Source organism: Sphaerodactylus townsendi, linkage group LG07 (assembly GCF_021028975.2).
Source record: "Sphaerodactylus townsendi isolate TG3544 linkage group LG07, MPM_Stown_v2.3, whole genome shotgun sequence".
In the NCBI taxonomy this organism is placed as follows: domain Eukaryota; kingdom Metazoa; phylum Chordata; class Lepidosauria; order Squamata; family Sphaerodactylidae; genus Sphaerodactylus; species Sphaerodactylus townsendi.
The window spans coordinates 11,371,045-11,397,582 of NC_059431.1; the positions used below are offsets into that span (position 1 = coordinate 11,371,045).

The 26,538-nt window shown below is 48.9% G+C and overlaps 1 protein-coding gene across 4 annotated transcripts in view; it reads right to left on the reverse strand.

Moving 5' to 3' along the window:
* Window positions 1–23,509: 23,509 nt before the first annotated feature.
* SMAD2 (SMAD family member 2) overlaps window positions 23,510–26,538 on the reverse strand; it is a 56,351-nt gene continuing 53,322 nt past the window's right edge. For all 4 annotated transcript variants that reach the window (XM_048503032.1, XM_048503028.1, XM_048503030.1 and 1 more), the window contains one exon: window positions 23,510–26,234. In XM_048503032.1, coding sequence (XP_048358989.1) covers window positions 26,111–26,234 — 124 coding nt within the window. In that variant the 3' untranslated portion in view covers window positions 23,510–26,110. The remainder of the gene's footprint in view (window positions 26,235–26,538) is intronic.

Genomic DNA, 26,538 nt, shown 5'->3' on the forward strand with positions numbered 1-26,538 from the left:
TAGCGCCAATGGGGATGAGCGGGGCATTCTGGGGGCGTGGCCGGGGATTCTTGGGGCGGGGCATTCCTGGACGGGGCTGTGGCAAGGACACAGCTGCTGCACCAGTCCTTGGGCAGAAAACAAATGCACGCAGGCGCAGGCTGCCACGCACGCCGGTGCACCTCCTGCTAGACTGCTTCAAGTTCTGCGTGCTACTGCTGAGAGGAGGGGCGTAACTAAGGCAAAAATCACGTGGCAAAACCACCAAATAGTCACCCCCTCTCGGCACACACAAATAATTAGTAACCTACTCTCGAGAACCTGTGAGAACCTGCTGGATCCCACCTCTGAGTTCATCCCATAGCATCACCTCAGTCCTGAGTAAATAAGATGGACGTAAAGATTCTAGAAATAATCTCCTTTGAAAGTTGCCTCCAAAACGGTCAAATGTGCCAAGTTAGATGTGGGAGGTGGAAACCTGTGGATTTTTTTGTGCTTGAAAACTGAGACGTTCGGTGTTTTAAACGTCGTCTCTTGTGATATCCAAACAAAACACCAAGGCGGAGTGGCCAGAGATCCCACTGTCTTAAAGCTTGCCGCGCCGCCAATAAAAACCATACGTGCCCTCGACGCTTAATGCCGCGCACAACAAAGCAAAATCAATATCGGCGTGATGCTTTTTTATGTACAGCCAGATAATCAAAGGACATAGAGTGTTTTTAAAAAAAAAATAAAAAAATCCTTCCAGCAGCTGATCCGACCCGGCGTCGAAGCAGTTAAGCGATTGGCAACAAGCGGTTCCTAATAAACACTCAGCTAATTCTGTAGGAAAAGCACTAATTAGAAAAGCAATAATAATCGGTGTAATTGCTCTAAATTACCCTCCAAACAGAGAAGTGTGTTTGGATACTAAAACGCAGCTGCTCCTGAGCAGGGGAACGCTGTCGCTTCTAGACAAAGCCGGCTACACTTTTCGCTACTGCCCTCTAGAGCAGCTCGTGGGGAAACGGCCTGGGAAACAGGACATTCCGATACATGGACAACCAGAAGGTATCTTCAGCATGTGGGGCTTATGTAAGCAGGGGAGTATTGGGGAGGGGGCTTTGCCTTAGACATCACAAATGTATTGACTATATCAACGCCAAATTAGACAGCTTTAGACATTGGATAGCTTTAAAAAGGGCTTGGACAGATTTATGGAGGAGAAGTCGATCTATGGCTACCAATCTTGATCCTCCTGGATCTGAGATTGCAAATGCCTTAGCAGACCAGGTGCTCGGGAGCAGCAGCAGCAGCAGAAGGCCATTGCTTTCATATCTTGCAGGTGAGCTCTCAAAGGCACCTGGTGGGCCACTGCGAGTAGCAGAGTGCTGGACTAGATGGACTCTGGTCTGATCCAGCTGGCTTGTTCTTATGTTCTTATGTTCTTGTGACAGCTGGGGTGGTGTAGGGATGCCAGGTGGAGCCTCCTCTAGAATTGCAGCTCATCTCCGGACTACAGATTTCCCTGGAGAAAACGGCCGCTTCGGATGGTGGACTCTATGGCACTGAGGTCCCTGACCTCCTCAGGCCCCACTGAGGTCCCTGACCTCCTCAGACTCCTCCCCCAAATCTCCAGTTTTCCAACCTGGAGGTGGGAACCCAACCACTCCATTCCCTGCTGGTGGCCAGGGGAAACTGGAAACCTAGGGTGGCGTAGTGGTCAATGGAGACCTGGAAGACTTGGTTTTGAATACCCGTAGCCCAGGGGTCTGCAACCTGTGGCTCTCCAGATGTTCATGGACTACAAATCCCATTAGCCCCTGCCAGCATGGCCAATTGGCCCTGTTGGCAGGGACTGATGGGAATTGTAGTCCATGGACATCTGGAAAGCCACAGGTTGTAGACCCCTAGCACAAGGTTAGACTCTTTGGCTTGATTGCCGTAACCCCCACAATATCAATCTGTGGAAAAGGCTGATCCACTGAAAGACAGAGCATGGTGGGACAGAAGATAAAGATTTGTTCTTGACCGGCCATATTGTATTCATTGAATATCTATTTGCATTATTTATAATCCGCCTTTCTTCCTGGGACTCCAGAGGAATTACACAGAACAAGTCCAATTGGCCATGCTGGCAGGGGCTGATGGGAATTGCAGTCCATGAACATCTGGAGAGCAGCAGGTTGCAGACCCCGTAAGCCCCTTTGAGTCTCCTACAGGAGAAAAAGGGGGGATATAAATCCAAACTCCTCCTCCTCCTCCTCCTCCTCCTTCTTCTTCTTCTGATGCTTCTTGGAGTTCTCCCATCTAAATACTAGCCAAGGCTGACCCTGGTTAGCTTCCAAGAGCTAATTAGGGGCTATCCAGGTCAGGGCTCCAAGGAACCTACAGTGCTGCAAATGCTTTCCACTTTGTTGTTTACAATAACTGTATGAGGAAGATGAGGTTGAGAGAGTGTATCTGGTTCATGATTACCCATCATGTAGAAACACCAAGGCTGGTTCCGCATGGGCCAAAAACAGCAGTGTGAAAACGGTGTGAAAATGGCATAAACCCTTTTGCACTGTTTTAAACCCTTTTACACCGTTTTCACACTGCTGTTTTTGGCCCATGCGGAACCAGCTCAAGTTTCCGACTACAGCAAGAAATCTCTCGGCCTCACACTGCTGTGCCTGGTGCCGGTCAAATTGGGGGGGAAATGGCTGCACAACTCAACAAAACCATAGAGTTTGGGAGAAACCCTAGAGCATCACACTGGCACTTTGGCATCACTTCTGGTTATTCACCAAAAGTGCCACCATGCCTTTTGCCTGTGATGCTTTTTACAGAGAAGCGGGGGGGGGGGGGGGTTCTGTACAGAGTTATATATTCCATGTCATTTTTTAAAATTAAAAACCCAAGCATCTTTAATATATGTTATTTCTAAATAAAACTATAAATGAAACTTTTTTCCAAAAATGGCGCCACACTTCCTCTCCCCACAACAGACCCCTTGTAAGATCGGTGGGGCTGAGAGACTTCAGAGAGAACTGGGCCTGACCCAAGATCAGTCTTCAGGTGGAGGAGTGGGGAATCAAACCCAGTTCTCCAGATTAGAGCCCACTGCTCCTAGCCACTACGCCAGGGGTAGGGAACCTGCGGCTCTCCAGATGTTCAGGAACTACAATTCCCATCAGCCCTACCACCAGCGGTGGCCAAATACCGACAGAAACTTTCGGTGGGAATTATGGATCTAATTTATGACAGGATCCTACACGCCAGGGGTGGGAACCTGCGGCTCTCAGATGTTCAGGAACTACAGAGATTCCCATCAGCCCCCCCCCTACCAGCATGGCCCAATTGGCCATGCCCAGGTGAAGCTGATGGAATTGTAGTTCCTGAGCTGTCTGGAAAACAATTCTACACTTCATGTCTCTGCCTCTCAAGCAGAAACTGTAGAACCTGTCCTTCTGTACTGCCCGCCCTATAGCAATCTTCAATCCACTATATAGTCCCATCCTGTCAGCCTTACCTGGAAGATCTGAAGAATCTTATGTTTCTTTTCTACCTGCAGACTTTTCCTGGGAGATATTAAGATGAGTTGCCAATTTTGGCCTTTGGCCGAACAGCTGATTGACACTAATTTTTCTGGTGTGTTGTGTGGTTTCCGGGCTGTATGGCCGTGTTCTAGCAGCATTTTCTCCTGATATTTCTGCTATACAGAAGAAGAAGAGTTTGGATTTATATCCCCCCTTTCTCTCCTGCGGGAGACTCAAAGGGGCTTACAATCTCCTTGCCCTTCCCCCCTCACAACAAACACCCTTTGAGGTAGGTGGGGCTGAGAGAGCTCCGAGAAGCTGTGACTAGCCCAAGGTCACCCAGCTGGCATGTGGGAGTGTACAGGCTAATCTGAATTCCCCAGATAAGCCTCCACAGCTCAGGCGGCAGAGCTGGGAATCAAACCCGGTTCCTCCAGATTAGATACACGAGCTCTTAACCTCCTACGCCACTGCTGCTTAACCTCCTACGCCAACATAATCCTGCTGTGCTAAAACTCCCCCATCCGATTTAATTTTACTATTTGACCATTGTTGTTATTACCACGGATAATCATATTTTATTTTCACTGCAATCGGGGGTTGTTGTTTTTTTTTGGAGTTGGTTTTGTATCAAAAGAAATACGGATGGACCGACTCGCCCTGAATGTATTTGGATTGGTTCTTCGGGTCAAACACATGGATGATTTGACACAACCTTTGCCACCAAACGGACACGTCCAAAGGCCATTTCCTCAGCCGCCCCTTGACAATAAAGGACATGGAAGAGAACAGACGATGTACATCAGCGTCATTCTGCAGAGGAGAGACAGCCTTCCTCTTTCTTCCACCCGCAATTAGTCCTCGTGGATACGTATTAAATGCCTGTCTTTTATGCTTTCCCCTTCGCTCCTTTTCCACCCGCCTCCTTCCTTTTCTTGAGATCTGGCTTATTGTGCTTGGCCTGGTAGAGTGGAAAATTTAATTTGAAACTAATTAGCTTTGAAGTTGGCGAACGGTCCTCAAGTTACGGGGCCTCACCTTTCCCAGAGGATGTAGCTCACCTGTAGCCAACACTTGACAAAGCCGGGATCCGACAAAGGATCTGGGATTGGCCATTGTCTCGGCAGAAAGGTCAAGGGTAGTTTATGACAAAGCCCTAATCAATACTTTATTACCCGTAAATGACCAGAGGGCCTCTTTTGTCGGCATTTAGTATTATTAGCTAAAGGTTCGGTTGGCATGCAAAAGATCTTTATCGTCACAATCAACTTGTTCCCTTTTCTTCCGAGCTCAAACAAGACAGCCTTCGGAGTCCTTACTTTTGAACCTCTCGGAGCACGAGTTCTATTTGTGTCAACAACATTGCAAGGGAAACCCGACCCGACACACGCCTGTTCAATGGTTTTTTCGGTCAACGAAAGGTCACTCCTGAATAGAAATGTCATTCAGAGTTGGCTCCGTGGTTCAGCCGTAGCACCAACGGAGCAGGGTGATTGGAGCTGACGAAGCGACGTGGCTGACGGCAACCCAGCAGGTCAGAGGTTCAAATCTTGCCACAGTCACAAACTCGATATGTTGGCACGGGTGAAGCAGAGGTGGGATCCAGCAGGTTCTCACCCGAGAGTGGGTCGCTAATTATTTGTGTGTGCCGAGAGGGGGTTACTAATTGGGTCTGCTTTTCCGTTAGAAATTCCATTAGGTCCAAAAATCATAAAGTCTTGTTGTTTCCTATGTGGCTGGTTAGCAAAGGTAGAAAACGGGATAATTCCCCCTGTTGGGCTGTTTTAAAAACATGTTTTAGAAATATGGTAAAGTTCCTGGTTTAAGGAAAGTATCCTTCTTTTGATTTCTAGAAACAAAATTAAGTATTTGAAAGTATTAAGTATTTGACAGGCAGTCAATTAGAGGAGAAGTAGTTGTTTCTGTTGGCAGTAGACGACAGGACTTGCTATAATGAGTTTAAATTATGGACAGAAAGAGACCAGCTGGAAATTAGGAACTTTTTTTTGCAGTAAGAGTTTTTTACAGTAACAGAGAAATTATTAATGCCCCGCCCCCGGAATGCCCGGCCACGCCCCCGTCGTGCCCCGCCCTTCCCCATTGGCGCTACGCCACTGTTTGAATCCCACCACCATGGGAACCTGTTACTAAAAATTTTGGATCCCACCACTGGGGTGAAGCCATTTTAGCCCACTCCCCCTCCACCTACAAGGATCATAATACTGGTTGAGGCTGACTTTCCAGCAAAGTGGATTACTGTGAGGAAGGGTGTGCTTTTGAATACTGAAAACCCGACACTACTGCTAAGCTAGAGCTTTTGTTGTAGAAGACTTGGGACTCTATGCTCTTCTGAATGGCCCTGGCCAATCCAATCTCACTCCAGCCGAAAAGGTTAGTCGGGTCAACACTGTTTATTAAAGGTAAAGTTTCCCCTTCAGTCGTGTTCTACCCTGGGGTACCACTGCAAGCAGTGATTTCATAGGCAAGCCGGTTTTGTGGGGTAGTTTGCCATTGCTTTCCCCGGCTATTCTTTACCCCCTAGCGATGTGCTAGGTACTCATTTACTGACCAAGGAATGGATGGATGGCTGAGTCGACCATGAGCCAGCTGCCAGGATATCTGACCCTCAGGGGGCTCGAACTCCTGACCATGTGAGTGGCAGTGCAAGCACTTAACCACTACGCCACAATGCTCCTGTTTATTACTTGGGTGGCAAACCACCAAGGAAGTCCAGCATGCTACACAGAGGCAAAAACCATCTCCATTCGTCCGTTCCCTTGACATCCTCCAATTCAATTCCAGGCAGGCAAGAGAAAACACCTCCATATTAGAGGCAGTGAAAAATCTTGCTTGCAAATGGGGCACGGAGGGGCACAAATTAACATGATTTTCCCATCCATACCAGTAGGGGGCAGCCTGACTTCCCTGTCCTCAGTCTCAATTTGCCTACAAGGCCTTGAAGAACCAAACTGACCCTTCACAGAAAGATGGTTGGACCGCAAGCGTTCTTAGCTATCACAGGCGTTCCAAACCGGATCCCACCATAAGAAGCAGGGTTTGGATTTATACCCCATCTTTTTCTCCTGTAAGGAGTCTCAAGGGGGATTACAAATTCCTTTCCCTTCCTCTCCTCACAACAGACACCTTGTGAAGTCGGTGGGGCAGAGAGAGTTCAGAGAGAGCTGTGACTAGCCCAAGGTCACCCAGCAGGCTTCACGTGTAGGAGTGGGGAAACAAATCCAGTTCACCAGGTGAGAGTCCGCCTCTCAAGTGGAGGAGCAGGGAATCAAACCCAGTTCTCCAGATTAGCATTCACTGTTCTTAACCAGTACACCACGCTGGCTCCTAAAGAAATGGCATTTAGCCCTGTGAGGATGCTTAAAGACTATGTGTTAAGTAGGCTTCTGTTTATATTTGCTTACGGTAACGGTGAATGTAGAGATATTGGAATGCCCCCTAGTCGCATCTCAGAGAGGAGTTAATTTTGGACCACACTGAAGCTCCATCCCACCTGGACGTCACTGAAGCAACTGTCTTTTAAGAGAGACTGAGGCCCCTTCCTCACATGCAGAATATCACACTTTCAATCCACTTTTAGTGCACTTTGCAGCTGGATTTTATGGTGCAGGATAGCAAAATCCACTTGAGAACGATTGTGAAAGTGGATTGAAAGTGCATTCTTCTGCATGTACGGAAGGGGCCGAAGTTCAAAATGGGAGGGGTTGATATTTAAAGTAAACTCTGTCCTTCTCAATTGTGTATGGAAGTAAGCTGGCTTTTGGTGACCTTAAATAGGTGTCAAACTCGCGGCCCTCCAGATGTTACGGACTACAGTTCCCATCATCCCCTGCCAGCATCATGCTGGCAGGGGATGATGGGAATTGTAGTCCATGACATCTGGAGGGCCGCGAGTTTGACACCTATGCTTTAAACAAACCAATAAGCAATCTCTGCATTGTGGGGATGAGCTGTCCCTGGCACCTCCCAGCTCTCCAGCCCCCACCTGGAGGTTGGAAACTCCTTGTCTATGGAGGCCCAGGTAGTGCACCCCACTCAGGCGGCATTTTTCAATACATACATAGGCCTTTATTTCATTGTACAGGAGCAGCAGTGGCGCAGTGGTTAAGAGCAGGTGCATTCTAATCTGGATGAACCGGGTGTGATTCTCCGCTCTGCCGCTTGAGCTGTGGAGGCTTATCTGGGGAATTCAGATTAGCCTGTGCGCTCCCACACATGCCAGCTGGGTGACCTTGGGCTAGTCACAGCTTTTTGGAGCTCTCTCAGCCCCACCTACCTCACAGGGTGTTTGTTGTGAGGGGGGAAGGGCAAGGAGATTGTCAGCCCCTTTGAGTCTCCTGCAGGAGAGAAAGGGAGGATATAAATCCAAACTCTTCTTCTTCTAAAGAGGAAGAGGTATATTGAGCTCTCTCAGCCCCCTCTCCTCACGGGGTGTTTGTTGTGAGGGGGGGAGGGCAAGGAGATTGTCAGCCCCTTTGAGTCTCCTGCAGGAGAGAAAGGGGGGATATAAATCCAAACTCTTCTTCTTCTAAAGAGGAAGAGGTATATTGAGCTCTCTCAACCCCACCCACCTCACAGGGTGTTTGTTGTGAGCGGGGGAGGGCAAGGAGATTGTAAGCCCCTTTGAGTCTCCTACGGGAGAGAAAGGGGGGATATAAATCCAAACTCCTCTTCCTCTTCCTCTTCCTCTTCCTCTTCCTCTTCCTCTTCTTCTTCTTCTTCTTCTTCTTCTTCTTCTTCTTCTTCTTCTTCTTCTTCTTCTTCTTGACATCAATGCATTTTTCCATCTTTGCCAGGCGAAGGAGCTGGTGCCCTATCTTTCCCAGACCAATCTAGCAACTATAGTCCATGCAACAGTCACCTTTAGGCTAGACTACTGTAATTCACTGTGTGCAGGGCTGCCCTTGGATCTGCTCTAGAATCAACCTTGTGCAGAATGCGGCCATGGAGATCCAGGTTTAGAAAGTCCTGGAGATTTGGGAGGGGGTGGAGCCTAGAGTGGGAGTGGTTTGGGGAAGAGGCGGGGACCTCGGTGTGGTCCACCCTCCAAAGCAGCCGTTTTCTCCAGAGGGAGTGATCTCTGTTGTCTGAAAATGAGCTGCACTTATGGGGGACTCCGAGGTCCCACCCGGAGGTTGGCATCCCTAGAAGGGGACCTTGACAGCCACCCTAAAGTGCCTACCCTGCAGGGCTGCCAGGTCTGGTTGGGAAATTCCTGGTGATTTGGAAGCAGAGCATGAAGAAGGTGGAGTTTGGGGGAGGGAGAATGGTTGGCAGGAATCGGTTGCCATAGAGTCCACCCTTCAGAGTTTCCCTTTTGTGCAGGGGAAGAGACTTATTCATCCCTTAGAACAGTGATGGCGAACCTTTTCGAGACCGAGTGCCCAAACTGCAACCCAAAACCCACTTATTTATCGCAAAGTGCCGACCCGGCAATTTAACCTGAATACTGAGGTTTTCGTTTAGAAAAAAACGGTTGGCTCCGAGGCATGCGTTACTCGGGAGTAAACTTGGTGGTCGTTGGTGGCTTTGCTTTGAAGCAACTGTGCAACTCTTCCAACGAGTGAATTACAACCCTAGGAGCAGAGGTGGGATCCAGCAGGTTCTCACAGGTTCCCGAGAGTAGGTTACTAATTCTTTGTGTGTGCCGAGAGGGGGTTACTAATTGGTGATTTTGCCACGTGATTTTTTGGCTTAGTTACGCCCCTCCTCTCAGCAGCAGCGCGCAGAACTTGAAGCAGTCTAGCAGGAGGGGCACCGGCGTGTGTGGCAGCCTGCGCCTGCATGCATTCGTTTCCCGCCCAAGGACCGGCGCAGCGGCTGTGTCCTTGGCACAGCCCCGCCCAGGAATGCTCCGCCCCCGGAATGCCCGGCCACGCCCCCGTCGTGCCCCAGCCCAGCCCCATTGGCGCTACGCCACAGTTTGAATCCCACCACTATGGGAACCTGTTACTAAAATTTTTGGATCCCATCACTGCCTAGGAGGGTTTACTCAGAAGCAAGCCCCATTGCCAGAACTGAGCTTACTCCCAGGTAAAGAATCGCGCTTTAATTCTTTGCATGAAAATCAGTGGGGTTTAACAGTGCTTGACAGGGTTACCTACACTGCTTCCCCAAAACTAGGTCTTAGGTTTAATGCTAATAATCGAGCCCAGAGACCCAGGCCAGCCTAGATGTGTGTGGGGGTGGGGGTGACTTTGTTTGTGCATGCCCACAGAGAGGGCTCCGAGTGCCACTTCTGGCACCCGTGCCATAGGTTCGCCATCACTGCCTTAGACTGTTTACTAATTAACCACGCGAGCCAGCAAGGTGTAGTGGTTAAGAGCGGTGGACTCTAAGCTGGGGAACTGGGTTCGACTCCCCACTCCTCCGCATGAGGCCTGCTGGGTGATTGTGGGCCAGTCACAGCTCTCCCCGAACTCTCTCAGCCCACGCAAAGGCAGGCAATGGCAAACCACCTTCGACCTCTCTTACCTTTAAAGCCCTACAGGTGGCCGTAAGACAGCGCTTTGCACCAGACGTACGCAAGCATTGATTGGCGTGTCAAACCTCAGCATTGGGTTTTTGATACGTGTGTGATGCGTGTGGTTGTCGCCGCTTTGTTCAAACATTTGCGTGTGTGCTTTAAACAGGCTCACAATTGTGTGATTGTTCCGTTGGAGTTCCAAACTGTAGCACTAGGGGGTGCTGACTTCTCAAAAATGACCCCCTTTCCACAGTGCTTTTGTAACCTCAGCTTGTGGGTTCTGTGGGGCAGAACCTGGAATGAGTTTGCAACAACAATTTTTAAAAACACAAAATGGTTTACTTTCTTAACACAGAACATATAACATCAACATTTAACATCACACTTCAAGGTCCTGTTCAGGTTGCATTTTCAAGTCCTTCTAGTTACAGTCTACTGATAACTGCCAAGTCCAATTCTTCTTTGCAAGTGGGTTGGCTCCTGAAGACTCCAAGGGCTTGGTGAACAGGATTCAACATGGTGAAGGTTTCCAGGAGAACTCTCACCCATTACAACCACAAAAAGAAACCCTGAAACAATAAACTCCAACATTTACAACACAGCAAAAATAAACAACTACCTTCCCAGTAGTTCCCAACAACATTGCAGTTACCTTAACAAGGTGTTAAGGGCTTATACAAACCAAGGTCCGAGTCTGGTCGCCTTGTCTCCTCCAAACTATGAGCTCTGCAGCCTTCTGCTGCTTTGAGTCTCCACCCCTTTCTGGGTCAACCCATTCTGAGCATGGGGGTTACACTTTCAACACCCCCTTTCTTTTTGCCCCCTACAAAAACTTTAAAATGTAAAGCTAGATTATTTCTTTATTAGATTTATAGCCTTCCCTTTCCTGTCAAGCTGGGCTCAGGGCGGGTCACAACATCAATATCCAATACTAAAACCAAAACAAAATTTCCACAGTTTACTCCAGCTTTGAAATTCTTCAGTTTTCTGACACCCTTAAAACCAATAAATAGGTAAATCAGAACGAGGAACAGGGCTAAAGCAAACAACACAAAAAAGTTCCCAAGAAATCTAGGAAAAGGATCAAGAAAAGAAAAACGGTATTCTAACTACACTGTTGTTGATTGGATATAATTAGTACCACAGTGGCGTAGCGCCAAGGGAAAAGGGGGTGTGACGCACTGGGCGTGGGGCATTCTGGGGTGGGGCAGGGGTGGGCGGCAGCATGACAGGGGTGCAGGGTGCATGCATGCCCTGGGCGTAGTTCCCCCTCGCTCTGGCCCTGTAGTACCACAGCACTCTGTTTTGCATGAAAGTACACCCTCACAGACAAAGGAGCAGATGAGTAAAAAAATATGAAGTGGAAGATCCATTTCAAGGTTATTACTCTTGTAACATGTGTATCCGAAGCTATATTTAGATGGAGGCAGGACGGAGAAGTTCTGCAATTGTAGATGGAGGTGGTTTATTGAAGGCCTGCCTCACCTTCTATCCTTGCAGTGACCAATACGAATGAAACCAGTTCTTGATTTGAGGTCCCCAACTTCTTTTTACCCCTCATTGGTTTGATGGGATGGCAGGTGACAAAGTGGCACCTCAAATCCTTGGACGGCTGACCTTGCCTTGTAGGAGACTCCACCACACTCCGAGGTGGTGCATTCCACTGTCCAACAGCCCTGACGGTCAGCCATTTTTTCCTGATGTTCAGGTGGAATCTCTTTTCCTTCACCTTGAGCCCATTTCAAACCTGAGTTTCCCAGATTCTAGTCCAACACTTAATATTTCATTTAGGGGAAAGACATTATCATGCATCCTCCTGACCTTGTCAACATTAATAGATGGGAAAGTTCTTACTATACCCGTAAAAAAGGAGTTGTAATTAAACATCCCTTCAGAGAAACAAAGGCAAAAACCACCCCTTATCTATTCCTTTCCTTTCCCATCATCTGTGTTTTCATTCCTCTTAGGAATGGATTCCCTTTAAAGACAGGCTCTAGTTTCATTTTGAGTACTTGAAGCGATAACTATAAGAATCTACCCTTTGGCCCAGACATTGCTGGACATTTCATTAAATAACTGGGCATGGATTTGATGGCTTGAGGCCCAGGTGTCAAACTCACGGCCCTCCAGGTGTTATGGACTACAGTTCCCATCATCCCCTGCCAGCATGATGCTGGCAGGGGATGATGGGAACTGTAGTCCAATGATAAGGCTGTATCGAGGCACGCTTGAGGTTCCTAACATTTATTCCACTTCTCTTGGAGAAAATGGCTGCTTTGGAAGGTGAACTGAATGGGACTACAGTATGCATGGTATCCGTTTCTTGGCCTCTCCTCCTCCTCCTCCCCTTTCCCTTTCCCCTTCCAATCTACTCCCTGAGACCCTGGAGAGCCACTGACTGTCAAAGCAGACATGAGTGACCTGGACGGACCAAAGGTCTGATGCCGCAGAAGGAAGCTACGAGCGTTCAAAGAGCCACCAAGCCCTGCTACACCCCGGCTTCACATACACCACCTTTGCAGGCCACCTTCCTGTTCCCTATTCCTTATTCTCTGCTGCCACCCAGTGGCTTTTACATGCCATGCAGTTGAAGGTTGTTACAGGCAAATAGGGGCTTGTGGCCTGCTTCACATTGAGCATAAATTCCTACCCGACCTCTGCCAGATAGTACTCCGGGCAATTTCCTTTGAAGTAAAATAGAGTTGACCCAGTTCCACCAAGGAAGGGTACTAACCTAGGTCGAAGCCATTGTTGTTCCCCACTGCAATCAGCTTGATCCCAGCTCGGAGGGTGGAATCATCCTGTGCCTCTTCGCCGCTCCGTTCCGATTGGCTACTGTTCTATGGCCATGTTCCGTCTATCCCCACACACGTTATTAAAAAAACCTGCCACAGGAATGGAGGGACGAAGGTGGCGTTTTTTGATTGGCCAGCTGTACACATGCCCGAAACACTCAGCTGTGATTGGCTGAATGGGGGACTCCTGGCACCAGAGATTCCACACTTTACTGGAATCGAGCTGAGTTCGAGCATGGTTCCCTGAAAAAGTAGTAGTTCCCAACTGAAGTCGGAAATTTGACTGTTACACATGGCGAAGCTGGTACAAAACCACGTCAATCCCAGTGGTTGTGCGGAGCACTTAGGTCAAACACAGCTTGAACTTAGATCGATAACGCAAGTGCGGAATCAACCTCAGATGGAGGAGTGGGGAATCAAACCCTGTTCTGCAGATTAGAATCCAACTGCTCTTAACCACGCAACTGCTCTTAACCATTTTTATTTTAAGTCATTTTTATTTCAACGAGGCGTTTGGAAAACAGCACCATTGAAATATGCTCCAGTACCAGTCTTTATCATCATTAGCCCAACCATTTTTCCTTCACCTCAACACTTGTCGATTCATAATTTTCCAAAGACACCGCTAGAGCCAGTGTGGTGTATATAAGAGTGTAGCTAAGAGGGGCAAACTCTGGAGAACCCGGTTTGATTCCCTCACTCCTCAACCTGAGCAGCAGATCTAACCTGGAGAACCGGAGTTGATCCCCCCACTCCTCCGCATAAAGCCTACTGGGAGAACTTGGGCTAGTCACAGTTTTCTCCCAACTCAATGCAGGCAGAGGCAGGCAACGGCAAGCTACCTCTGAACATCTCTTGGTTTGAAAATCCTACCGGGTCACCGTAAGTCAGTGGAGACTTGACAGCTCTTTCCATTACCAAGATGCCTTTAGTGCCACCCTCCCTCCCCTCCTTTGCATGTCACCCCTCCCCCCTCCCCTCCCCTCCCCTCCCTCCCCTTCCCTTGCATGCCACCCCTCCTTTCCTTCCCCCTCCCTCTGCTTGGGTGGGTGGGCCAGATCCAGATGCCAGGCCCCCTCCCCTTCCTTGCATGCCACCCCTCCTTCCCCTCCCCCTCCTTCCCTCCCCTTCCCTTGCATGCCACCCCTCCTTCCCCTCCCCCTCCCTCCGCTAGGGTGGGTGGGCCATGTCCAGTCAGCCAGCAAGCCTCAGGTATAACGCCAGCCTGGGAAGGCTAACAAGTGTAAACCTTTTCCCAGACGAGGGTGTTGTGGGTTTTCCGGGTTGTATGGCTGTGTTCCAATAGCCTTGCAGAGGCGGAGCTACCAGGGGACTGTGGGGTGCGTGTTGCACTGGGCGTGCGCATGGGGGTGGAAAATCACCCCTCTCCCACGGTGCCCCCCCCCACACACACACACACACACCTTCATCAAACAGTGCAGGCTGGAGAAGCGGCCTGTTCCCTTCAGGTTGAAAACGGCCTGGTGGGAACTACACTTCCCAGGAAACTTTGCGAGCTCCAGGGTCTCATGGGAAGTGTAGTTCCCACAAGGCCATTGTCAACCTGAAGGGAACAGGCCGCTTCTCCAGCCTGCACTAAGGTAAGGGGTGGCGTCGGGGGGCGGGGCACCATGGGTGGGAGGAAAACAGAGTGTGCACCAGGCGCACGCTGGCCCAGCTACGCCTCTGTGGTTTTGGCTACAGAAAAAAGGGAGATGGCAGTTAACAGGTGTTGAGATGGGATACGGGAGAGGCACAGTATAATGAGGGATTACTTTGCAAATGGCTCCAAGACAGCGGTAGCATCTTTAGACTCAATTGCACCAACTTCACGAAGACCAGACGGAAGCTGGGGATTATAAATGATCTCCAGATGCAGTTATATGCTTCCTTGGGGAAAATGGCAGCTACAGACTCTATGGTATACCATAGTATCCGTCAGTATCCGTCAGAATCTGAATGCCTAGAGTGACAAGTCATCCCAGCTGAGCTCTCTACCCAAAACACCCCAGGGACTGTTCCCAAATCTCCAGAATTGTCCCAAGCTGGGATTGGTGACACAGTCAATTTGCCTTAGTGGAGAGCTGTGTTCCGGCTGCTTTCTATTTCAGTTGGGCCAGCTTGACGAAGACCAGCGCTCAGAGGAAAGCAAGGTTAAGAGAGCAGTAATTCTGCCCGTTCACTGCCTTCAGGGCCCTCTCCTTCAACAGTCTTGATAAACAAATTCATAACATTGCACAACTCCCTGGAACTCTTTATTAGCCATTTATGAGTCGTATCCTCTCGGTCAAACCCCAGCGGCCACCCGTTAGTCAATACCTTTGCATTGATGATGATGTAATTTCTGCTAATTAGCCAAACCATTTCAATATCCAACCATTTCAATATTCAATATCCCCCTCCCCCCCCCATCCGGTGGTTTATTATCAGACCGATTCTTTTTAAATTTACTGGCTCATTTATCACGTGTGCGTTTTCTCCTGGGCTTGTACTTTGGCATCAAGGCTGCAAGAAGTCTAGACACAACTTTGCCTCGGCTGACAAGGATATTTTGCAAAAACAGCTTCTCAGAACTCACGGGTAAACGCCGTTTGATGTCCTCTATCTCCGCGTTTTTGGCTCGCAGAGATGTTTGTCTGTTGCGAGCGTTATCACGCTGCCGTACAGCAAACTTTACGAAGATCTTGGGAATGTTTATCTTTTGCTGCGCTAAGACAGGCAATGACCCTCGCTAACTGCTGAATAAAAATCTTAGAAAGCACAGCATAATGGATTTTCATCATTCCACACTGATCCACACGGACCAAATGTTGGCGCAGGGTTAATACTGACTCTGCTTTGATACCTTTGTGCTAACTAAGACCCTAAATGTACATTGAAATCAGTTTAGCTTACCGGACCCCACCCTCAGAGAAAGAGAGTCCCCAACAAATTCTGATGGTCTCCTTGCACAGACAAACTGCTAGAGCTCCCAGGCGGAAACTGGAAATTATAAATGATCTCCAGATGCAGAAATCTGCTTCCTTGGGGAAAATGGCAGCTACAAAGGGCAGACTCTATGGTATACCATAGAATCTGTCAGAATCTGAATGCCTAGAGTGACAAGTCATCACAGCTCAGCTCTAGGAGCAGCAGTGGCATAGGAGGTTAAAAGCTCGTGTATCTTATCTGGAGGAACCGGGTTTGATTCCCAGCTCTGCCACCTGAGCTGTGGAGACTTATCTGGGGAATTCAGATTAGCCTGTGCACTCCCACACACGCCAGCTGGGTGACCTTGGGCTAGTCACAGCTTCTCGGAGCTCTCTCAGCCCCACCTACCTCACAGGGTGTTTGTTGTGAGGGGGGAAGGGCAAGGAGATTGTTAGCCCCTTTGAGTCTCCTGCAGGAGAGAAAGGGGGGATATAAATCCAAACTCTTCTTCTTCTCCTTCTCTTCCCAAACACTCCTGGGATTGTTCCCAAATCTCCAGAATTGTCCAAGCTGAAATTGGCAATTTGCCTTAGTTGAGAGCTGTTTTCCGGCTGCTTTCTATTTCAATGGCACCAACTTGATGAAGACCAGCCCTGTCTAGCCTCGGAAAGCAGGTTTAAGAAAGCAGTAATTTTGCCCACTCACTGCCTTCGGGGCCCTCTCCTTCAACAAATTCATAACATCGCAGAACTCCCTGGAACTCTCTTTTAGTCATTTATGAGTCCTTTCCATGAACAGAAGACTAGTGCTTTCATTAATGCTGATAACTATGGCTCACTCCGCACATGCAGAATAATGCACTTTCAAACTGCTTTCCGTGCTCTTTGAAGCTGTGCGGAATAGCAAAATCCACTTGCAAACAGTTGTGAACGTGGTTTGAAAACGCATTATTTTGCGTGTGCGGAAGGGGCCTATGGTATGGTACAGTAGATACAGTTCATATCTCCATTCTACCACAAAGCTCACCGTGGGACTTTGAGCCACTTATTATTAGGTTTAGGGACAGAAATAATAAAAGTGAGGCACGGAGAACCACGTACGACATCCTGAACTCAAAATGCATTATAGTCTATTCAACAGCACACAGTAAACTTACTATCTCGGCTGCAGTTTTAAGATATCTTTGCATATCGCAAAACCCTGTGACTGGAGGAAACAACTCTTCTGTAGTACATTAAAGCTGTTTTCTGCATTTTTTTAAATCTGTACCACATTTCAATATGTGCTTTCCATGGAAAAAAAATATTTAATTTGCTTATTTCCACTCCCGTTCAGCCTGTAATGTGTTTTTGTTTTAAAAATAAATCCCGATCCGGAATTTCCATAACCGCAAGCTGCCACTGTTTTTATTTTCTGCAATTCGTTTTAAATACCAAAAGAGCAGGGTTGCCAAGTCTACCAGAACTAAGAATTCATGTCCGGAGGGGGGAAAATGGAAAGCTTTGATGTCCTGAAGTCTTCTACTCCAGCCAGAAACCTCAGTAGCCCCCACTAGTTTCAAAAAGCACCTTCAAACTATAATTCCGTGATTTCCTGTCTGCCTGCTTCCAAGTTGTGCAGATTCATTCTTTTTGTGAACAGAAGAAATGAAAAGTTCCTGGTTTTGATCATGCTTAACTGTGTCTCAGGTATCCACCTACTTCAAAAACAACTAATATCCTTCCTGCTTCTTTTCAGCAGAAATGAGGCAGGCCAGTAATAGCACAACGGAGTGCCAGAGAAATTTTGCAAACCATTTAACTTTGAGGGAGCAGCAGTGGCGTAGTGGTTAAGAGCAGGTGCGTTCTCATCTGGAGGAACCGGGTTTGATTCCCCACTCTGCCGCTTGAGCTGTGGAGGCTTATCTGGGGAATTCAGATCAGCCTGTGCACTCCCACACACGCCAGCTGGGTGACCTTGGGCTAGTCACAGCTTCTCGGAGCTCTCTCAGCCCCACCTACCTCACGGGGTGTTTGTTGTGAGGGGGGAAGGGCAAGGAGATTGTAAGCCCCTTTGAGTCTCCTGCAGGAGAGAAAGGGGGGATATAAATCCAAACTCTTCTTCTTCTAAAGAGGAAGAGGTATATTGAGCTCTCTCAGCCCCACCCACCTCACAGGGTGTTTGTTGTGAGGGGGGAAGGAGATTGAGTCTCCTACAGGAGAGAAAGGGGGGGATATAAATCCAAACTCTTCTTCTTCTTCGAAAGATTTCAGAGAGTTAATACCCGATGAAGGTAAAACCAGAGTGCTTAAAATAAATGTACTTATTCTTTGGGGGAGGGGGGGGTTCTCTTTATTTTTCTCTGGTTGTCCTCTTTGTAGCTAAGCTGTTTTAAAAACTAATAAAAAAATTTACAAGAAGATATTTTCCAAACCTAGGAGTCTGCCCGGTGGATCTCTGCATGATTTTCTGCTCCAGTGGGACTGGCCATTTTCTTATGAAGACTCCACCAAGTGTGCACGATGCTACCATAAGTCTGCGTCTGGATTCATTCAGGTTTTCCCACAGAAGAGAGGTGTCACCCTTTCCAGGACTGCCACTGACCTGCGGTCACAAGTTCACCCCCACTCCCACACACACATCTAGGCTGGCCTGGCCACTGGGCTTGATTATTAGCATTAAACCTAAGACCTAGTTTTGGGGAAGCAGTGTAGGTAACCCTGTTAAGCGCTGTTAAACCCCACTGATTTTCATGCGAAGAACTAAAGCGCGATCCTTTACCTGGGAGTAAGCTTGGTTGCTGGCAATGGGGCTTGCTTCTGAGTAAACCCTCCTAGGGTCGTGATTCACCCGCTGGAAGAGTTGCACAGTTGCTTCAAAGCAAAACCACCGACTACCACCAAGCTTACTCCCGAGTAATGCACAACTCTGAGCCAACCTTTTTTCTAAACTAAAATCTCAGTATTCAGGTTAAATTGCAGTGTTGGCACTTTGCGATGAATAAGTGGGTCTTGGGTTGCCATTTGGGCCACTCGGTCTCAAAAAGGTTCGCCATCAGTTATAGGCAAATAAATTGCTTTTTGCCGTAAAGTGTTAAATAATGAAATAAAAAATAGGCGATATGGTGAACATAAATTGGGGAATCTGTACAGACTGGCCTGCAAGGAAACTGAAGTATGAATCTTGCAAATGGAAGGGCAGGGGCATCAAAGTTATGGCCTTATGACGTCTGTCGGACTCCATCCGGTCCTGGTAGCACTAAAGGACACAAGCAGGAGTTGGTTCCCTTGTGCCCTCGAGTGCTCTCGCAGGAATCAGGACCACTTCGAAACTGTCACTGCCCCAGAGAAGTATGTGGAGGCACTGATCGAGGGGACCTTGATCTAGCTGCTTGGCCTATAATCCATCCCTTCCTCCTGATAGCGGAGTCAGAAGTGATTTTATTCCATTTCTGGTCTTGTTTTGAATAAAGATGGAACTATGTTTTATTTCTGTGTAAGTTAGGTAGGAACATACTATATTAGGTAGAAAGGAGGAATTATAGCTATCTTTTGTATTTGTGCCTGCATGGAACCATGGAATCATTTGCTAAAACCATGGATGGACGTTGACAAAAGGGACCCCGGAAGAAGTGCCTCAATCTGCCTAATCCCACCAGCAGGCAGATAAGGGTGCCATCGTCGTTAAGTTTAGTTTCCTGACCCCAAGCACCCAAAGGACTCTTTTGTGTTGTTCCCGCCAGTGCTTACGTCATCGCCTCGCCCTGCTTCGGCCGCGAAATTCAAGAAGGGACTGCCCACTGGACTCTAATTGGTTCCTATGTACCTGTAGATGTGTGATTGGTTGTCATGTATTTTGTGAATGAATGGTTGCAGGCTGTCCTGTGTTCTCCCGGACTCCCGGCGGAGAAAGTGTATATAAGTTGTTGTAAAGCTGCTAGGCAGCGCAGTTGCTGTGGTGTGGAGGTGCTGACACGTAGGTCGGCATCTCAATAAAACCTTTTATTATTTCACTATACTCGCTGTGTCGAGTCCCGTTTCTGTTCCTCTGCGCTGCCGAGAGCTGGTTGGTCTGGAGCTATTAAAAGTTACCAGGCAGCGCGGTAACACTCCAGTGGCATTGCAAGGAAACATTGGGACACAGCAGACTCAGAATGGCCTTCTAGCAAGTATTGACAACCGTCCAGGGGCACCTCTGTCCCCCACAAAGTGGTGAACTTTCTTTCCGGGGGGGGGGGGCAGTTTGCAGCAAGAGACTCCTGTTCGATCAGAGTCTACTTCAGGGGTCTTCAAACTATGGCCCTCCAGATGTTTATGGACTACAATTCCCATCAGCCCCTGCCAGCATGGCCAAGTGGTAGGGCTCATGGGAATTGTAGTCTCTGAACATCTGGAGGGCCATAGTTTGAAGACCCCTGGTCTACTTCCTTGCTTGGGGAGCATGGAGAGACCCTGGCGCAGCTGAGCACAGCACCCTCAGCCCCAGCTGGGCATGCAAGCTGAACTTCTGCTGTCCGGCAACGATTCTGATCAGGCTCTTAAAAGGTAGTTACGGGGCGGCCCTTCGATGAGAGCCAGCATGGTGTAGCCGTTATGAGCCGGTGGACTCTAACCTGGAGTAATCTGGGTTTGATTCCCCACTCCTCCACCTGCGCAGCTATCTGCTGAAACAATTTGTTTCCCCACTCCTACGTTCCACCTGGGTGACCTTGGGCTAGTCAGTTTTCTCAGAACTCTCTCAGCCACACCTGTCTTGCAAGGTGTTTGTTGTGGGGAGAGGAAGGGAACGGAGCTTGTAAGCCCCTTGGACTCTCCTTACAGGGAAGGCAGGATATCAATCCCAACTCCTCTTCTTGGTAAGGAAGAACTTCTGCAAAAGGAGGCAACGCTTGATCAGTGGTGGCAGCAGACACAGGCGGGACAGTGCAAGAGAGACAACTGAACCTGTCCCCCGCATGACCCACCGGAGTGGCACCAGGGGCTCCAGTCCCCTTCCTCATGAAGCCTGTGTCTGGCACTCTTTCAAGGACAATGCAGCAGCCGAGAAATCAAAAAGCAGGCCGCAGTCTGGGAGGAGTCTGGGAGGCCTTGTCCCTTTGGAGAGCTGGGACAGCTGAGGGATTAAGGGACTAAGGGAAACCTTGCAACACTTTGGGAGTACTATCGAGGCCAGACGATCACCTGGGGGCAACTAGCTCAGTGGTTTTAGGAATGATTTGTGTTTGTAAACTACACAATATCTGGACTTAAAAACTTTGTTTAAGCAGCGTTTATTTTACACGTTGTGTAGATGAGAACTGTCTTTGCTTGGTGTTCTCAGATGTTTACAAGTAATTCAGCTGTTTGGGCTGCAAGCCGCACAGTGTAACTGCGCTTTCGGGGATCTTCGGAGTCCCCCTGAGGGCTGCTGTGGCACTCTTTTATATCACAGGTGTCCGGGCGCGGCCGTGGCTCCTGCCACCGAGCCCGGACTTGCGTGTTGGGACGGGCTGGTGGGGACCTCGCCACGATCGAGGGAGAGACCGGGGACAGATCGGGACACGGCCAGGTCGAAGCGGCGACGACAAGACAGGGCAAGGACCTGGCCGCACCTTGGGAGGAGCAGTGAGGCTGTAGTCTCGGCCGCACTCAGGGCGCAGCTGGGCACGGTCAAGGAGACTCAGTGGACTCAGCTGGGAAGAGGAAGGGATTTAAAGGCCGGAAGGGCATATAAGGGAAGAGGCAACGACGCTTGGGAGCTGCCGCTGCAGCGGGAAGCAGGGAGGGGAACTGACAGTGCCGGAGGGGAAGAAGGGGGCGTGCGGCTGGGTGCGGACAGGCGTTTAGGCAGGAAGATAGCCAAGCCCAGGAGATTGGCCCTGGTCCCAGTGAAGTAACTGGGCAGGGCGTGCCCCCCCCCTTGAAGCCTGGGCCCAGCTGCCAGCGAGGCAACTGCGGTGGACCCTGCTCCTGCACTCACAGGGATAGGAAGGGAAGGCTGTGAAGCCTGGGACGGGCCATCTATAGCCCTTTGGGTTATACTGTTTCTTGGCCCCTCGGGCCAATTGGAAAAGAACCTCTCTGGGGAGACAAGCCCCCAGGACAGGGAGGGAGGGAAGGAACCAGAGGGGGGATCCAACCAGTTCTCACCACTTCTCTAGAAGTGGTTACTAATTTTTTCTGAGTGCCGAGAAGGGGTTACTAAAGCAACCTCCCTGCCCAATAGGGACTGGAGGTGCGTGTGTGCGGTGGCGCCACTGCTTGAATCCCACCACCATCGGAACCCGTTATTAAAATTTTTGGATCCCACCGCTGGAAGGAACCACAGCCCGAGAGCCCCGGGCGGGGAGGGGAAGCCCCACAACAGGATTCTCTTTCCGTTGGTGGGCTGCCTTCTTGTCTCACCGGCAACATAATGGTCAGATTTATTTGGCTGGAACACCTTCAAGATAAGCAGAACAGATTTCAAAGGCCATTTGCAGCAGGGCTGACATGAAGACAGCCTGCGAACAGGAGACATTTTTTTTTTTTGGCCAAAAAGGCATCAGAACAATGTTTCTGTGAAGCCTTTTGAAAGTTTTTTCTGTTTTGGACTGTCTTTTTGTTCCTACACTCTGTTGATACTTAGGCAAGTGTCGGTTTCGAAATAGCCGAAGATCTCTGACAATCAGATATGTTTCAATCAGATGAAGAACAGCCGTCTAACATCCTTGGCATGCGCTACTTATTGCTGCAGATGTGCCACACACTTACTTGCCTGGGATTAGATGAAGGGTTTTCGAGGCCGGCTATAGCCCTATGCATATTCGTGACTGTCTCTTTAACCAAGCAGAAGACAGTAAGAATGCTCCAGACACCAATGTTTTCAATGCTTTCAAAATTACTGAACGCCCCCCTCCCCCCCCCCAATCCCCACACAGAAAAGATGCTCTTCAGATTGGTGGATAACACCTCCAACCTCCTGAGACAACCTGACCGTCATTTCAAGGAAGACACTAAACAGGCCTGCCTAGGGGAATTAAAGAACCCAGAAACTTCTCATAAGAACAAGCCAGCTGGATCAGGCCAGAGTCCATCTAGTCCAGCACTCTGCTACTAGCAGTGGCCCACCAGGTGCCTTTGGGAGCTCACAGGCAGGATGTGAACGCAATGGCTTTCTGCTGCTTCCTCTGAGCACCTGGTCTGCTAAGGCATTTGCAATCTCAGATCAAGGAGGATCAAGATTGGTAGCCATAGATCCACTTCTCCTCCATAAATCTGTCCAAGCCCCTTTTAAAGCTATCCAGGTTAGCGGCCATCACCACCTCCTGTGGCAGCATATTCCAAACACCAATCGCATGTTGCGTGAAAAAATGTTTCCTTTTATTAGTCCTAATTCTTCCCCCCAGCATTTTCAATGAATGCCCCCTGGTTCTAGTATTGTGAGAAAGAGAGAAAAATTTCTCTCTGTCAACATTTCCTACCCCATGCATAATTTTATAGACTTCAATCCTATCCCCCCTCAGACATCTCCTCTCCAAACTAAAGAGTCCCAAACGCTGCAGCCTCTCCTCATAAGGAAGGTGCTCCAGTCCCTCAATCATCCTTGTTGCCCTTCTCTGCACTTTTGCTATCTCTTCGATATCCTTTTTGAGATGTGGTGACCAGAACTGAACATCAGACTTCTCACCCTGACTCTGTAACACAGCATGCCCTCCCCTCAGAAGGTCAAGAGTTTTGCCAGGGGGAGGAGGGGGTGGAGAACCACTGTGGATTAACTGACGCTCTGCAGGTGGTTCTTGTGATCCACAACCAAGTGTGTTGAACATCGGACTTCTTCACACATCCTCGGAGTGGAATATCGCAGAAGGCGGCTGCCGCGTCGCCATTCAAACAAGCCAAGGCGAGAATTAAAACTTTTTTTTATTAGTGTATTCACATATTAGGCAATTGCAACACGCATGAAAAGCTTATTTCTTAGGCTTACGAGTTCTACCAATACAATAGGCTACTGGTAAAACTAGCACAAAAATTGGTAACTGCTTTGCCGATCCTTTTTATTTGCCCGACCCCCCCCCCCCCCGCTTTGACCACCTCCCCCACCCACCCGACGCCTCCAGTCTTGATTTTTGGTATTGCTCCTATGCCCTATTTATTAACGGCATAAAAAAATGAAAAGATTTGTCGTTGCTACCCTCGATTCAGTCAGTTGATTACGAAGCTTAACACTGGCCACGTTTGTTCTCGAAGCTGAAGTCGGCGCTAGGCGTACTGTCGGAAGTACGACCCCAGCGCAAATGAACAGTCCGGGAAAGGGGACAGAGGGAGGAGAGGGAAAGAAAACAGACAAAAGGCAATCCCGCTACTGCCACGGCGACGACGAGAATGACAGACAGCTAGATCACAAGGTTGTTAGTAAGATGTATACTTTTTTTTTCCAAGTCAGAAAAAAACCCTTCTATACAGTTTCCCAACCCTCACCCAACCCAGTCTTATCTGTAGAATATAATTCAAAATATTTTTAAAGTAAGGTTCAGATGTAGTGTCCTAGGGTTCACAATAACATGTACTATGGAGTCCGGCCACACCCAAGCCGACCGTCTACTTCTGCAAAATCCAGCCCCATAGCAACGGATGCTCACAAAAAACATATCCTTTGGATCTGACTGACCCCGTAGAGCCTCCTCTGAACGTCAAGTTGCATCTTTACACCCCTGGGGAAGCTGAACTTCATGGCACGAAAGGGACAGAGGGGTGGTCCAGATCTCTGATGCGAGATCTTCGTTTTAACATTTAAGCCCACGAGTCAGGGGAAAGGCCAAGTCGATGCAGAGCTTCTTGTACGTGCCCGGTTCTCTTGTTCGTTCAGTGCCGTCTGCTATTCCGCGGCAATCTCGGCACCCAGCTGCCGTAGTTAGGAGCAGCTCAGGGAGGGAAAACAGCAGCATGCCAAACAGTTGGCAGCTTTAAAGGAAGAGGGATCTGTCGATCTTTACAGGGGCAGAGGTGATGGGCTGGCAGTCCCCGCAACTTCCAAAATGGTAGATGCCAGTCCCTGCTAAACTGACAACTGGAAGGTCTACATCATGAAAGGAGTAAGGGGGGCTTTTTTTCCAGGCAGGTGCTTCTCAGAAAAATATGCTCATCTGTGAAAGGGGATCCATGGATCTGCAATGCACACAGTTCTTCTCTGGTCGGCAGTGCAAGGCTCTGGAACTGATCTGGGGAGGGGAATTGACTGCTCAGCTAGAAGACTTTCCTTGAGCCACACAAGCAGACCCACGCTGTGGACCCAAGCACTTCAGTGGCACGTCGGAGGACCAGTGCCAGGTCGGTCAATCTTGCAAACATGCCATAGGATTGGGGACTCCCTCCCCCACTAACCGCTGCTCTGCATTACCCTGGCGACTACCTAAAACTAGTCTGGGTTCTTCAAACCAAAGTTTGAAGGCCACTACAAAACCAGAACCAAGGAGGAACTGTGGCTGGCCTTCAGTATGACCTTAGTGCTGACCTCAACCTTGGCTAACTGTAGGCAGGGAATTAAATAAGAGGGTTAGAAGTACATGATCCTGTAGTCTTATCCAACCTCCCAGCCATGGTTGGAGAGATTAAGCAAAAATGCCCACAAGGGAGTCTTTCAGAAGTGACCCCCCTCCCCCAAAATTTTCTAACAGAAAGGTGCCAAGCGGCCCACGGGACCAGCAGTGCCGAGCACCCGTTGCCGGCAACAGATGCGTAATCCTGGACGGGCAGAGGAAGAAACGTGTTTTCTAAACATGATGCCGTGCGGGAGAAAAGTGATAAAAAATAGACACTGCAGGCTCACTGAGCACACCCGGCATCGAAGATTTCAAGACGACCCAACCCAAGCATCGTGTCCTCTCCAAAGGGGTTTAAAGTAGCAGCTACTACCTGCAATAAAAGCCTATTATAGGGCAGCGGAAAGCCTGCATATATATATATTTATATATAAAAATATAAAAATATGGAGAAGGAAAGACCTGGGCTTTTACGAGATGTCGGTTTAAATTAGAGAGGGGAGCTCTAACCATCTATCAAAGGGAATCAAAAACCGAGACAGCGGGATGCTGTCTTGCTGGGGGGTGGGTCCGTGATGCGTTAAGCAAACGCCGTCCATGTTATTGGTAAACCTGTAGGACACTCACATTCATATATACCCAATAAAAACACCATTAAAGTCTTTAAAATGTCCCCCCCCCTCCATCCGAAGAAGGCGTTTCTATACACTAACGTCTTTTTATCTAGTATCAGAGTATAGGAAACAGAATTCACAAGGTGCTTTAAAACTGATCAGACCCTCAAGTGCTTTGCGTCCCCTGTCTGTCTGCCTGTCTCTCTCTCTCTGAACTTTTTTTTTGTTTTTGTTTTGGATAGGAAAACAGTTCATGGAGACCACACACGGTTACTATGACAGACGAGCTGTTACGTGAAGTCTGCTGACAAGGCTTGGTATCTTAGGCCCGCTGGTAAAGAGGAGGAGCTTTACGACATGCTAGAGCAGCGTACTGATGGGGAGCCCATCTGAGTCAATACTTTATCCAGCCACTGGAGAGGCCCGTTCAGGTGAAGTTCGATCCAGCAAGGAGTGCTTGTGACTGTTTGCCGCCTGGAGGGAAAAGAGGGGGGTGGGGGAAAGCAAACGTGCTGTGAAGCCGGGAGTCGCCAGAGACAATAAAACCCCTGCCCGCATCCTAGGCCAGGTGTCCCAAACCTTTTCGAGCCAGCTGGCGCTCTGACGTACTGTGTCAGGCATGGCTCTACAATGCCTGCTCTAAGATGCCCCTCGTGCACAATGCCCCTCGTGCTGTCCTGCGCACTGGCGATCTATTGGACCATCTGCCAACCCCCTCCCTTCCCAGGGTTTGATCACTGGGGCTGGGTGCCAGATGTCTTCTATTATTCATTAATTA